Genomic DNA, 13,136 nt, shown 5'->3' on the forward strand with positions numbered 1-13,136 from the left:
CATCACCAAGAGCCTGAGGCTGGCACCCCATCTCCCCAAGGTGAGCAAGGTAAATTAGATTTAATTTTTTAAAAAACAGGTAAACTGATTTTCTCTTTAAAAAAATAAAATCTCTGGTCTTTTAAGGTCACTTCAGCTGCTTTAAAGTGGCTATTTTCTGGAATGATGGAAGTTGATGCCGGGATTACACGGCAGGCTGGTCCTGGTGGTGGGGCCTAGATAGTAGACTTGGAGAAGGACACTCGCAGGTGGTGGTTCTCGCCCAGGTCGTGGTTGTGCAGGTCGATGAGTGCCTGGATGGCCTCCTCAACTGAACCCATCTGGATCAGTGCCATCTTGCGGTCCTTCCTGCAGGGTACGAAGGGAACAGGGACAGCATGAGGTGGAGGAGAGAGAGAAGGGGAGGGTGGGCAGGGAGAGGGTTTCATGCTCACTGGAAGAACTTGAACCCTTTGACAATTCCACCGTTGCTGGAGAAGAGGATCTTGAGATCATCCTCGGATATGGAGGGCCTGTAGGGAGAGGGGAGACCTGAGCAGTGGGCCATCTGGCTACTCCCTCAAAGACAGTACTTCTCAAGAGAGGCAGGGAAGTCCTGGGGGCTGCTCACCCTTTTAGTGACCCATAAATAAGATACTGAAGAATGACCATTATCTTAAAATTCTCTACTTGGCTTCCAAAAACAGGTTTGAAAAAAATGCCACCCACTCCTTCATTTGTTTTGGGAATGTTGCAGGAAGGACCCCACCCTGCCCACCCATGCAACACCTACGGGATGTTGGAAAGGTGCAGGGTGGCTGAGGGTGGGAAGATGTTCTGAAAGTTCTTGGAGCCTGGCTTCTTGAAGCGGTGCAGGGGTGAGTTCCCATAGTCCTTGGTGAGGCCCTGGTCCTCCTGGCCCTCGCGGGGCAGCTGCACATTTTGGTGCTTAGAAAGAGTGATGCGCACTGGCTTTCCGTGCAGCTTATGCCCGTTGAGATGGCTCATGGCTGAAAAGGCAGAACGCCCGCGTGATCCAAGGCCCCACTGGCCTGGTCCCATACCCCCACCATCCCAGGCCATCACTCCTTACCCAGCTGGGCCTGGCTCCCATCCGCCATCTGCACCAAGGCATTCTCCTTCTTGTTGAACAAAATCTTCACCCGCTGCACATCACCATACACGCCTTCAAAAGCGTGGGGACAGGGCCCTGAGCCTGGGATCTGATGCCGCCTCCCGCACCAGCCCCCATGACCCGCACACCCTCACAGGGCTGGCTCTTCCCGAAGGTTTGCTATTCTGCCTCTGGGAACCTGCGTCTAGTCACAGGGATGTTACCAGGAGGGCTACCTTCAGCAAAGAAGTCATAAAATCCAGGAAAGGTCAATTGCCAAAAAGCCATCACTTTACATGCTACCAACACGCTTAACTCTGCGAGAGCATGCAGGGCAATAAACCATGCGTGTCTACGAAATCCAAATAAATACACAAACCGAAGGCAAACCAAGTAATGAGGCAGAACTGCAAACTCATAGTACATCTTGGGGCATAAAAATAACCTCAATTAAATGAAAACAAGATAATAAAAGTGTGAATGATAACATACCGAAAAGAATAAAGAGGCTTTGGGGTGTGACTCTCTTTAGAGGACAGCAGAGCAAGGCAGCGGAGGGACAGGGAAAGGGAGAGGTCAGGGGGCGAGTTGCCATCGTCCACCACGAGGAGGCAGCCCCACAGGCGTGCAGGTTGATGGATGATGAAGTTGTCAGGATGTTAATATTCAAGGGCAGGTTGGTTTCCGGAGAGCAGGGTTTGAGGGGGAATTGTTTTTATTTATTTATGGTTTTGTTTTGTTTCAAGCAACAACAGGAAGCAGAAGTACCGTGCAGTCAGTTGGCAAAGAAATTCCGGATCAGAAAAAAAATTGGGAAAGGGGAAGGGGAGAAAAGAAAAAAAGTAGCAAAAAACACAGGTCAGTAAATACATAAGAAAATCCGCAGTGTTCCATCAGTCAGATCTACACACATTACTAGTCACAGGTCCACCTCGTGGAGCAGGCAGGAAAGCACCTGTCCGCACAGTGAGCAGGAGACACTGCTGCCCCTCCGGCCTTGCCCTGCTCCTGCCAAGCCCCTTGCTGGGCTCAGTTCCCCTGGAACTTGTCTCCTGCTGACTGCTGCGGGGAAAGTATAATGGCTCACACAAGCACGAGGGGTGGAGTCTGTTAGTGAGGCTTCTAGAGCATCTAACTCAGTCAGACAAGGCACCGGCCGCCCCAGGCCAAGAGATTATAGGAGTGGTCAGACAGATGAGAAAACAGTCTGAAATGCTAATTGAACATTAATCCCATCTTTCAAGAGTTAAATATTTTGAGCCTTAATCTCACCCATGCTCTCTCTGAGCCAAACTTGGCCCCGAGACAAGTGTAGGCTGGCTATTCCAGGGACTGTGACTTGGAGTTGTGGGGGCAGCACAGACCATGGCCCTCCTGAGCAGAAGTGCCCAGAGACCTCCTCAAACAGAGATGTGGCTGGCTCAAAATTTTATGATTGCTTTCATGAAAGTATTGAAAAACATTTCAAATCTAAACACTATGGAATTGGAAATGTCAACTAGGACGTTTGGGGACAGAGCTCTTAGCACAGTGGGAATGGAGGGGAGGATACAATGAGCGCAGGGTGGGGCTGCACAGGACTGGCCTGTGGATGAGCTCAAGGGAGTTACAGGACTGTGGCCTGCTGACAGTTTGCACTAAGACCTGAGACGCACAACTCCCCTGCTTGAGCCTTGGGGAAGAACAGCCTGGAAGAGCCACATACCTCAGGGTTAAGGTTGCTGACCAGCAGAACAGAATTCCCAGCCCCTGCTAGGCCTGGAATGGCGATCCGGCCAGCTGCTGCCGCTGCCGCCGCTGCTGATGGGATGGCCAGAGGGGCCAGGGCCCCATGCACATTGGGAACAGAAAGGCCTGCAAGAAGAGAGGCAGTAAGGAGATGAGCAGCAGTGCCTGCTTTCCACCAAGAGGGGAGCGAAGTCCTGCCCATCCTCATGCAAAAGGAGACACAAAGGACGTGTCTGCACTTGGCCTATCCTGGCCACATGGCCTACTGGCTCCTTCATTTTCCTCATAGCAGATTATACTGGGTTTGGACCCTGCTACATGCGCCCATACAGCACAAAAGCTCCAGCTCCATGAATGCAGAATCGAGCCTCGGCCTTGTGTGCATGCAGGTACCCATCACCATGCAGTTGGCACGCCGGGCAGGACACAGCAGGCTCATGACTGTCACATGGCTGTTACATGGTCAGGCGCCCAGCCCCCAAGAGGGCCGCTCAGGTGTGCCCGCCCAGCTCATGCTGCTCTGCTTACCAGGACACTTAAATTCACCTACTAGGGACACAGCCCTCCAACCACTGTGTGCACACGTCCTTGCCCGGGAAGTGCTTAAAGGAATCAGACCAGAGACTGTGGGGTTAGAGGATTCTCTGTGTGGGCCTGTCCTATAACTACCCTGTCCAGGCTCCTCAGGGAACCCAGAGGCCCGCGCCCAGGAAGATGGGCTCCCCCCGTGACTGCGCCCGTCAGCTCGCGTGTTGGCAGAGCTACTGAAAGGTGTGTGGGCATGCACAGTCGGCTGTGGGGACCAAGACCGAGTGTTTGAGAGTACCTGCAGCTTGAGGAATGGCAAAGGTGGGAGGGAAACCAGCTCCTGCATACGGAGAGGCTGACATTATACCAGGTGCACCTAGAAACAAATGAGACACTAATCATCGCACCCACAACCTCCGCCACCAGAGCCGAGTGAGCCAAGCCGGCGCACCCCACACCCAGCAGGCAGGTCCAATGTCCACCCGTGCTGGGTGCTATGGCCATGTAAGGAGTGATGGGCGCCAACCTCCCTGGGCGCAGGGCAGGCATCATGGGACTCCTGGGGCCTGAGCACTTAAGACTGAGCTACGCGTCTTCGCCTATCATGGCACACAGGGTACCAGGCACCTTGCTAGGAATCTTACCAAAAGCCGCTGCCATGGTTTGATCCAGAGACGGTTGACTGTCACCAGAGGGTAGGTCAGGACGGGTGTAGTCCCGACTCTTGTCATTGTTGTACTTGACGTTGAGGCTGGTAAGCTTAGAAAAGTCGATACGGAGTGTGCAGCAAGCATTGTAGATGTTCTGCCCATCCAGCGACTGTGGGGAAAGGCTGTGAGTGGCTGGGGCCCTGGGGCTGAAGGGGGCAGGCAGGTGTCCCAGGGGGCCCACTCACCAGCTTAGCGTGCTGGGCGCTCACAGGTTCAGCATACTGCAGCAGTGCCTGGAACTGGTTGTTCTTGGTGAAAGTGATGATTTTCAGAACTGTGCCAAACTTGGAGAAGATCTGCCAGAAAAGGAGCAGTCAACCTCTGCCCAGGATCTGGATGGAAGATGAGGCACATGGACCCCCACCTCACCTGATGAAGCACGTCCAGGGTGACTGGGTAAAAGAGGTTCTCCACGATGATCCTGAGCACTGGACTCTGGCCAGCCATCGCCATCCCAGCATCCACAGCAGCGGCCGAGGCAGCCAGCGACAGGTTCCCTGACTGAACCGAGTTCACGGCCTGCAAGGCTGCCTGGGCCCGCTGTGGGGGGGAGTGGGGAGACAGCTGTGAGTCTCACCATCCCCAGACCCACACCAAGAGCCCTGTCCTCCCCTAGACCCAGAAGGGGACGAGGGGATGACGCACTGCCTGGTTAGGTGAGCTGTCGGTCTTAAGCTCCTTGTGGTTGGAGAACTGGATGTAGATGGGCTGGCCACGAAGCACAGGTGTCACTGAGGTGTAGTAGTTCACCATGGTGTTGGCTGCCTCCTCTGTGTTCATCTCAATAAAAGCCTGGTAGAAGCAGGGGTATGAGCCAGGCCAGACCCCAGCACCACACCCCGAAAGCAGGCCTAAGTAGGGCCCTTCCTGGGATGGGTTCACACACCTGGTTTTTCCCTTTCAGCATCAGGAGGTTTGTGACCTTCCCAAAGGGCAGCCCCAGGGAAATGACCTCGCCCTCGGTGACATCGCTGGGAAGCTTCCGAATGTGGATCACTCTGGAGGGGACACCTGTACTTCTGTTGTCACCTTTGAACTTCTTGCTATCATTTCCGTTTGCTGAGAAGAGGGGTGATTTGTCTGACACAGAGCACCCCCCCAGGCTCCCACACAGCAACACTCCTCAGAATCAGCTTCCTCCTTGAGTGGGCCAACCAGAGTGGTCTCCACATCTGGTGTGGTCTCTTCCCTCCCGCCTCAACTCCCAGGGAAGTGTAGCTACATGTGAACCAAGGTTCAAGGTTACAGGCAAAATCAGTTCACCCCAGTGTCCTCACCGCACAGAGCACACTTGGGCACAAAGAGGAAAATCCCAGCGGCAGGAACGAAAAGCTATGGGTCAGCAGTTACCTGCAGAAGCTGAGTTGCTGCTCATGATAAAGGGTCCGTTAGTGACGCAGGCAGAGAAGAGCTCGTCAGATCCCCGCTGCAAGAGAAGGCGCACTGGAGCAGGGCTGGAGATGGCCTGGCACATGGCTGCAGACCCCCTCCTCCCAGAATACCCTGCTGCTCAAACTTGAAGAAACAGTCCTGCACTGTGCCTGTCCCACCTCAAGATGGCCTCATAGTTCTTCCAACTCCCCAGACCTGGCTGCTTTTCAGGATTGGGGTGGGGGTGGAGGGAGGGCTGTCACCTACAAGGGCTTGCATGTCACTCCCATCTCTAGGTTCTGGGGGACCCTTACTGGGTCTGTGGGCAGGCTTCAGGTCAGGCCCAGCAGGCCACCTTGAGACTGTTAAACTGTCTTCAGTTATCACAAAGCTGCTCTCGAATTGAAAACAAAGCCCCCTTGTCACACTGCAGCTATTCCCTTGGCCTCAGGAGCTTGGCCTATTTTCCAGCTGTGTGAGGACACCTGAGCTGCGGCCTCATCACTCACTGACTAGAAACACTACCTCTCCGTGAACTGGCGACACTATCCAGTGACTGAGAAAACAGGGTGTGAGGGCAGCTCTAGAGCTCCTCGTCTGCAGGCAGGCTCCCATGACTTCTGACCTGCCTGTTCTTTCCAGAAACAACCTGTTTACTCCAAATCTCAATCTAGTTGAATCAATTCCCCAATCACGTTAGACTGACCCTGAGCTTGGAAAGCAGACGGGCATCCCTCCTGTGGAGTGAGGTTCAAGGACAGGACTACTTTACTCAAGGGGTGAGCTGTATGAGACCATGCAGTGCAATCATGGAGACTCAGGATGCAACCCCCACCCAGGACCACTTTGCTGGTAACAGGAGCAGGAGCTTGCAGGCTCCAGGACCAATTAGAGTGGGGGGCAGAACTGTGACAGGGCTCTATCAATAGAAACTGGGACCAAGACCGGCAATCAGGGAAGGGTGTTCTGTACCCCCAGCCCTCAGTGCCCCCTCAGGCCTGTAGCAGGAACAAGAAAGACCAGCTTGCCTGGGCCTCTAGCTCTCAGGGCTTAAGAACCTCGCCCCTTCTCCCTCAAACTGCCTTTCTCAAGGACACCTTATCTTTGCCCTTCCTCCAAACTGCCAACTTAGTTGTTACTCAAACAAGCACAACCATCACGCATGGCTGCCATGTGGCTGCCCATCTTCCCCTGGCAGAGCTGAGGAGCTCCAGAAGCCCTCAGAACCACTGCCCTGCCACAGGCAGCCCTTGAGACCTACTGAAGGAAGCCAGAAAGGTTTACAAACCGCCCTTTAGGAAGAGGACTGGGAATGGCCACACCACCATTGGCTCCCTGCTGAGGGCATGTCCCCACAATCCTGGACCCCTGGATGGACAAGCACCCAAAGAGGATCCCCAACCCCTAGCTCCCATGGCCCAAAGATGCAAGATGGACAGGTGCTCTTAATTGCAGTGTGGACCCAGGACCATAGTGCATGGCTTATGGCTGCTCAAACCCCAGTGGTGCTTAGAGCTGAGGAACACACAGTTAATGCTGCTGGTCTCTGAGAACAAGGGTCTAATATAAACAAAGTGAGCCCTGGCTGGTTTGGCTCAGCAGCCTGTGGACCAAAGGGTCGCAGTTCGATCCCCAGCCCTAATAGGGATCGTGCAGGAGGCAACCAATCGATGTATGTGTCTCTCTCTCCCCTTCCCTCCCCCATTCCACTCTCTAAAAATCAATGGGAACAGATCTTCAAGTGAGGATTAACAAAAACAAAGCAAAATTTTCTGTGCCTGTCATGACTCTGAGTGGATACCCGGTGCTTCAAAGCTCAACACTGCAGGCAGACAGGGCTCAATGGAGACAAAGCCACCAGGCAGAGTGCACCCCAGCCTCAGAATCTCCTGATGACACCAAGGGCAGGTTAAGTCCCACCTGTGCAAGCCTCAAGGAAGTTCCTTCCTGCCTCTGGACTGGGAGCTCTAATCCATAATGCCCCATCCCGACTCACAAAGGTGCCCCCTCCAGAACTGGACAAGAACCAGGCACCATGTGGCTCCCACATGCTAGCTGCACAACCTTAAAAAGGGCATCTTGACTGCTGTCTCTGACCAGCGTCATTTGAGTGGCAGCATTCTTGGCTCTCATTTAGTTCCCAAGGCAGATAGCCTGGTGCTTCCACATCTGTGGGACAAACCGTGACCACTAGCCCATCCACATTCCCCTAGGCCCTCCTCCCCCAGGACACAGGCCTGGTCTAAGCAGCAACCTCCCCACCCCAGAGCACAGGGACACCGAAGTGCAGGCAGTGACCAGTAGCTCAGAAGGAAACTATCCACTGGGGTAGACACTCCGAGGGCAGAAGACTAAAGGAAAAGGGCCAGGCCAAATGCCGAGGCTTTCTGAAAGCCTTGTGACTCATGCACAGCTGGGCCAGGCTGGGGACAAGCCACACTGAGGCCATGACCCAAGTCAAGTTCAGAGGACAGTCCAACTGCCTCTGGACAGGCCATCCAGCGGATGGTGCTTTTCACAGCAGGCACTTGGGGAGACCCCATGGTACCTTTCCCAAAGTCAATTAAGCATCTACTAGAAAAGTCCCCAAGCTGTGTGCTTCCTGCTGGGGACAAGGCACACCAGCTCCCAACAGCATATAGGGGAAACCTTTGCTTTTTAATCAACAGCTAAACACCTCGGGCTTATGGTACAGCTTGTTCTAAAGCTGGAGTGATGGTCAATGGTGCTCCAAACCCAACCGTGCTACTCTACTGATGGACTAGGGTACAGGTACCAGGCTGTGCTGGCAGAGGGCCTTAACTCTGCAGGATGGCAGGTGCCCCCCCAACCCAAGGTTCTGGGGTTTGTCCTGTACAGTTCTGATTCTGGAAGCAGAGGTCCCCTGGCTGGCCCCTTCGAGGATAGCCCTGCTCCAGCTGGAAACAGGCAAAGCCAGGAGGATTATGGGAAGCCAGACTTTCTGTGATGGTTACAAATGCTTCAGAGACAAAAATCCCTCTCCCTCCTCCCACCACTGAACAAACAGGTTTTATCTGCAGGAAGATCAGGACAGGCAGCATGTGAAGACAAGACTCCACCTGGAAAAACCGAAGCCCAGCCCAGCAGCATGGCCCACTGACCAAGACACCAGCAGTGTACTCCCCAGCCCCCAGTCTCTGCCAGCACATAACACCAAGCCAGCAGAAGTGTTCAGTCAGCTCCAGGCACCCCTGGATGCCAAGTTCCTGGGGCGTACACAGGCCTGGTCCTCACCTGAGGGGAGGACCACCATGGCCCCACTTCCTGTGGAGACAGCAGCTGCCAGCTCTGCCCTCTCTACAGTTTAAATGTCCAAGTACCGAGGATGGCACATAAAGGGGTTGCAACACCTCCATTTTCCTTTATCTCAAGAAAAAAAGCTATGAGATTTTCAGACCAAAAAATATCCAAACCGCAACCACCATAAGTAGTCCCTCTGTATCCTCCTATCCCACCAGCCACCCCATAATCTGCCTGGGGTACAACCAGATTTTTACTTTTCCTGTATCAAACCAAGGGTACTTAGAACACTGGGCAGACACCCCTCAGTCCCAATTGCATACCCCAGGACTCTCTCTCCAGGACAGGGAGGAGGAGCCTCAAATTAAGGCCAAAGGTACATTTACCAATGAGAAACCATCCAACCCACACTGCTGGAAACAGAGCCTGGAAATGGCTGGATGCAGGTAGAGCCAAGGAAAGGTGTCTGAAAAGTACCCAACCTGCAAAACCTCTGCCCCATGCAAACTGTAGACCACAAGAGCACTGCTGTCAGAAGAAAGCCCCAGTGTTCAGCAGGAGGGAAGAGGCCCATATGGGCAGCATCAGATCAGAGGCCACGCCTCTGATCAGGGTAGCAGAGTCAGCAATGCCTACCTTTGTACCAACTGCTATGTCTGGGACAATGCTGTAGAGAGAGAGAGAGAAAAGGAGAACGTTAGCAGGTGTACTACAGCAGCTGCTGCCAGGATTCCCGGGACAGGCCAGCCAGCGCAGGACTTCTTTGGCTACACAAGTCTCCCCCATTTGAGGTCCTCAGATAACCAGTAAGCTTGGAGCAGGGAAGTGAGCTGTCAGTCCATTTAATCTTAACTTGAAAAGGAGCCATCATTGTCCTTCAGCTACCCCTCCCTCCCAGCAGGACCCCAGACAAAGACACCCCCTCCGAAAGCCCCAGGAGGGACACTTGATGCTTGTTGTTAAAGCTGAAGTGCTGTTGTTTGCTTTCTAAAAACTGGAAATGCTTGGAGACCGTTTCAAGCAGGGAAGGAAGGCTAGTGAGAAGGCAACTCACAAGGCGCTGAGGTCAGAGCTCCAGGGGGATGAGAAAGGGACTCAACAAGGGGACTCTGTTCAAAGAATGGCACGCTCCAGGAGGAAGGCGACAGAATAAAGATGAAATAATTAGATAAAATTAACACAAGTTATTCATCAACCTGGCTATGTGTGACTGGACTTTCTTATCCCTGCTCCAGACCCAGCTCAGGAAGATGAGAAACCATGGCTACTGAGGTTCCTGCACTCCTGCAGGCCTTAGCTGCAAATCAGCTCTCAATACAAACATAAAACCCTCCGAGGTAAATGTAAACTCGAAAGGTCCTCAATGACTCATGGAGAGGAACTTAGTCAGCAACCCCCACCAGGTCACCTGGCTTAGTGGTGTGTGACCGAGTCTCAAAGATGTCACACAAATATGTCCCCCTCACCCAGCCAGGGAAAGGCTGGTCTCAGAACGGGCAGAAGGTCCTGGGGCAGCCACCTGTGCACTATTATCCCTTTGCTTCTGCCCTCAGAGAGACAAGTTCAAGGCACCAACCCACCCACCCATCTGCAAGAACATGACCCCAAGCCCTGTGCCCTAGTTTTGCCATCTACGCTCTTCACTGGCTCATTCTAACCCATTACCTCTACTGTAGGGCCTTTACCGCTTCACTATAAAAAAGATTATGGGCCCGGCTGGTGTGGCTCAATGGCTTAGTGTCGACCCATGCACCAAGAGATCACCAGTTCGATTCCTGGTCAGGGCACATGCCGGGGTTGTGGGCCAAATTCCCAATGGGGGACATGCAGGAGGCGGCCAATTGATGTTCTCTCTCATCAATGTTTCTATCTCTCTCTCCCTCTCACTTCCTCTCTCTCTAAAGTCAATAAAGAAAAAAAAAGATTATGGACTAGTATCAGTTTTTTTCCTTTAAATTTTTTTCTTTATTGATTTTGAGAGAGAACATCAATCGGCCGCCTCCTGCATGCCCCTCACTGGGGATCAGGCCCACAACCCCGGCCTGTGCCCTGACCAGGAATCAACTGGTGATCTCTTGGTGCATGGGTCGACACTCAACCATCGAGCCACACAGACCGGGCTGGACTAGTATCAGTTTTTAAAACCATATGGAGTCAAGGAAAAACTTCCCAGAAAAACTGAAAAGAATGAAAAACATGCCGCTTCCTGTCTGCTAACCCAAGGCAACTTACTGCTTCCTAACTCCCTGAGAGGGCCCCTCAGACACAGAAGTTTTATGTAAAATGGCCCTTCCTAAAAAGGTTTTCAAATCTTCCAAAAAGAAGCTTGGCCTGAATGCCTAGGCATAACACACCATCCACAAGAGACTGCAGATGGGACTGGGCCACCAAACCACATCTGACCGAAAACATACTCCTTCAACAATCCTTGAGGGAAGCAAAACTGCCAGACAGTCCCACTTTCCATCAAGATTTCCCTGCAGGGCTCCTTAAGTACCCATTTGTGTGCACCCATGGCCCAGGCCCACTTGCTTGGGAAGCGATTCTCTGCAAGGTCCACCTAAAACGGAAGGTGGATCCAAGATCATATTCGTCATGCCCCAGCAGTTTTTCTAAAAGGCTGAATTTAATTCAGCCTGAAACCTAGCATTTCAAACCGGGGCACAAGAGATATTGGCCCTCCAGTCATTTTAGCCACAACACACCCGCAGGTCAGACCAGAGAAGGTGGGCTTTCAAAGCTCCGGATCAAAAGATAACCAGAACTGCCTTTGGAAATCTTCAGACTTACTTTTCTAAAATCAGAACTTAACCCTCCCAAAATGAAAATAACTAGGCTACCACGTTAAGCTGTTTAAACTTAGTTTCATTTTAACAGTTTCTATCCTTTCGCGCAAACCAGAAATATCAGTCTCCAAACTGGGCCGCTCTGTTCCTGTCTAACAGACTACAGCTCTGCACCTTGGCCCTGAATCTACGTGAAGTGAAATGAAGCCTTGTTAACACTTCAGATCTGTTTAGTCCTACCATAACTCACAACGGAAAAAGCATTTACCCACCCCTCAGCCATTTCTCCCGTCCCCGGAACACACACAAGCTCCGGACACGATTGACTGCACCCAGAGCCCCCCTTCCCTCTTGCAAGGTGGCCAGCCGGCTACATTGCCCAAAGGCTCGGGGTCCGGTTGTCCCGGCCCACGTGGGTCACTCCGCAGGATTTAGAGACCGAACTCTACGGCCCAGGTGGGCCAACTCGTACTTAAATAACTCGCGGACAAGGAGCCCCAAAATAGCGGGAACAAAGGGGGTGCGAGGGTCCCTTTGGGACACCCCCAGCCCTGGGCTGGACGGAGAACGCCGCCGTCCTTTGTGGAAAGTCCGGGGAGGGGCCAAGCGGGGGCGGAGGAGGGCCCGCGCCCTTCTGGGCAGGAGGGCGGCGTCTCCTGGGCGCGCCCGGGACCGCCACGGGTGGGGGAGGCCAAGCGCACAGTCGGCGCGGCGGGAAAGGCCGCGCACGCGCACCGGGTCCTGGGGGGGGGGTGCAAAAAACTGCGCGCGCGCGCGTGGGGTCCGAACGGGTACCGGAAAGGGGCGGACGAGGAGCGTAAAAGTACGGGTAGCGGGAAGGGGGATATGGGGCGCGCAAAAGGTGGCGCGGGCGAAGGCCGACAGGAAGGGCCGCCGCGTGTGTTCAGGCCAAGCCACGGGGAGACCGGAAGCGAGCGCGGCGGCGAGAAAGGTTGGGCCCGGCCGAGCCCCGGCCCGTGAGATGTGAGACACCTCTAGATCCTGGCAAACTCTCCCGCGCCCGTGGCGGAGAGGAAAAGGATCCCGAGGCGCCTGTGGGCCCGGGACGGATCGGCAAGCGGGCCGTTGCTCTGAGGAGCCCTAAGCGACGGCAAGAGGAAAGCTGGAACGAAAGAAGAGGGGCGGGAAGCGCGGACAGGCACAACTCACCCGTCCATTGCACACAGAAGAGACCCGCAGAGGACGGAGTGGAGGCGCCGGAATAGCAGGAACCAACCCAACGGCTCCGAGTTATAGACTCACAAAATGGCGGAGACGCCTGAACACGTCCTTCGCGCGCTCTGCCCATTGGCTCCTGCCGCCCAGGGGAGGCGGGGCGAGCGTCTCGGGCCCCCACCAACCCCTCCCAATGGCTAGGACGCCGCTAGAGGGGTGGAGCCAAGAAGAATGGCAGGCTACCATTGGAGAAGTTGACCGTTCGTCTGGGCTCAAGGCGGAAACGGCCCGTGGAATCGTGGGGAGGGGAGAAAAGGTGGGAGCACGTGAGAAAGCTTGAGCCAGTGATCAAGCCGCCCTGCTGCGTGGGGCTTTGCGGGAGAAGCCATCTTGAGAGTGGGTACGTGGCGAGTCAGGCGGCGGGAAGCGTGCTTCCCCTAGGCTGCCGCCATCTTGCAAACGGGCAGGTGTTTTTTTCCCCTC

At 54.1% G+C, this 13,136-nt stretch overlaps 1 protein-coding gene across 3 annotated transcripts; it reads right to left on the reverse strand.

The window, feature by feature from the left end:
* On the reverse strand, window positions 1-12,736 carry PTBP1 (polypyrimidine tract binding protein 1). Of its 3 annotated transcripts, XM_036242125.1 has the most exons (15): window positions 12,648-12,736; window positions 9,328-9,358; window positions 5,410-5,485; window positions 4,946-5,118; window positions 4,705-4,851; window positions 4,429-4,599; window positions 4,245-4,355; window positions 3,994-4,168; window positions 3,648-3,725; window positions 2,799-2,947; window positions 1,586-1,619; window positions 1,073-1,165; window positions 773-989; window positions 435-512; window positions 26-348 (listed from the first exon to the last, which is right to left on the reverse strand). In XM_036242125.1, exons 1-15 carry the CDS (start codon window positions 12,653-12,655, stop codon window positions 216-218), a joined length of 1,674 nt encoding a protein of 557 aa, XP_036098018.1. In that variant the 5' UTR covers window positions 12,656-12,736; the 3' UTR covers window positions 26-215. The 3 variants fall into 3 exon arrangements, with proteins under 3 accessions (XP_036098019.1, XP_036098018.1, XP_036098020.1); XM_036242126.1 differs by lacking the exon at window positions 3,648-3,725 and having other exon boundaries at window positions 1-348; window positions 12,648-12,695; XM_036242127.1 differs by lacking the exon at window positions 9,328-9,358 and having other exon boundaries at window positions 216-348; window positions 12,648-12,721.
* Window positions 12,737-13,136: the final 400 nt, after the last annotated feature.

The sequence above is a fragment of the Molossus molossus genome, unplaced genomic scaffold, assembly GCF_014108415.1.
Source record: "Molossus molossus isolate mMolMol1 unplaced genomic scaffold, mMolMol1.p scaffold_m16_p_4, whole genome shotgun sequence".
Taxonomy (NCBI): Eukaryota; Metazoa; Chordata; class Mammalia; order Chiroptera; family Molossidae; genus Molossus; species Molossus molossus.

Bases quoted from the DNA above. Each gene is read 5' to 3' on its own strand.
- PTBP1 (XM_036242125.1), bottom strand. The intron at 4,852-4,945 runs GTGTGTGAACCC...TGCTTCTACCAG, and splicing joins TGCTGAAAGGGAAAAACCAG to GCTTTTATTGAGATGAACAC. The intron at 4,600-4,704 runs GTGCGTCATCCC...TCCCCCCCACAG, and splicing joins ACAGCTCACCTAACCAGGCA to CGGGCCCAGGCAGCCTTGCA.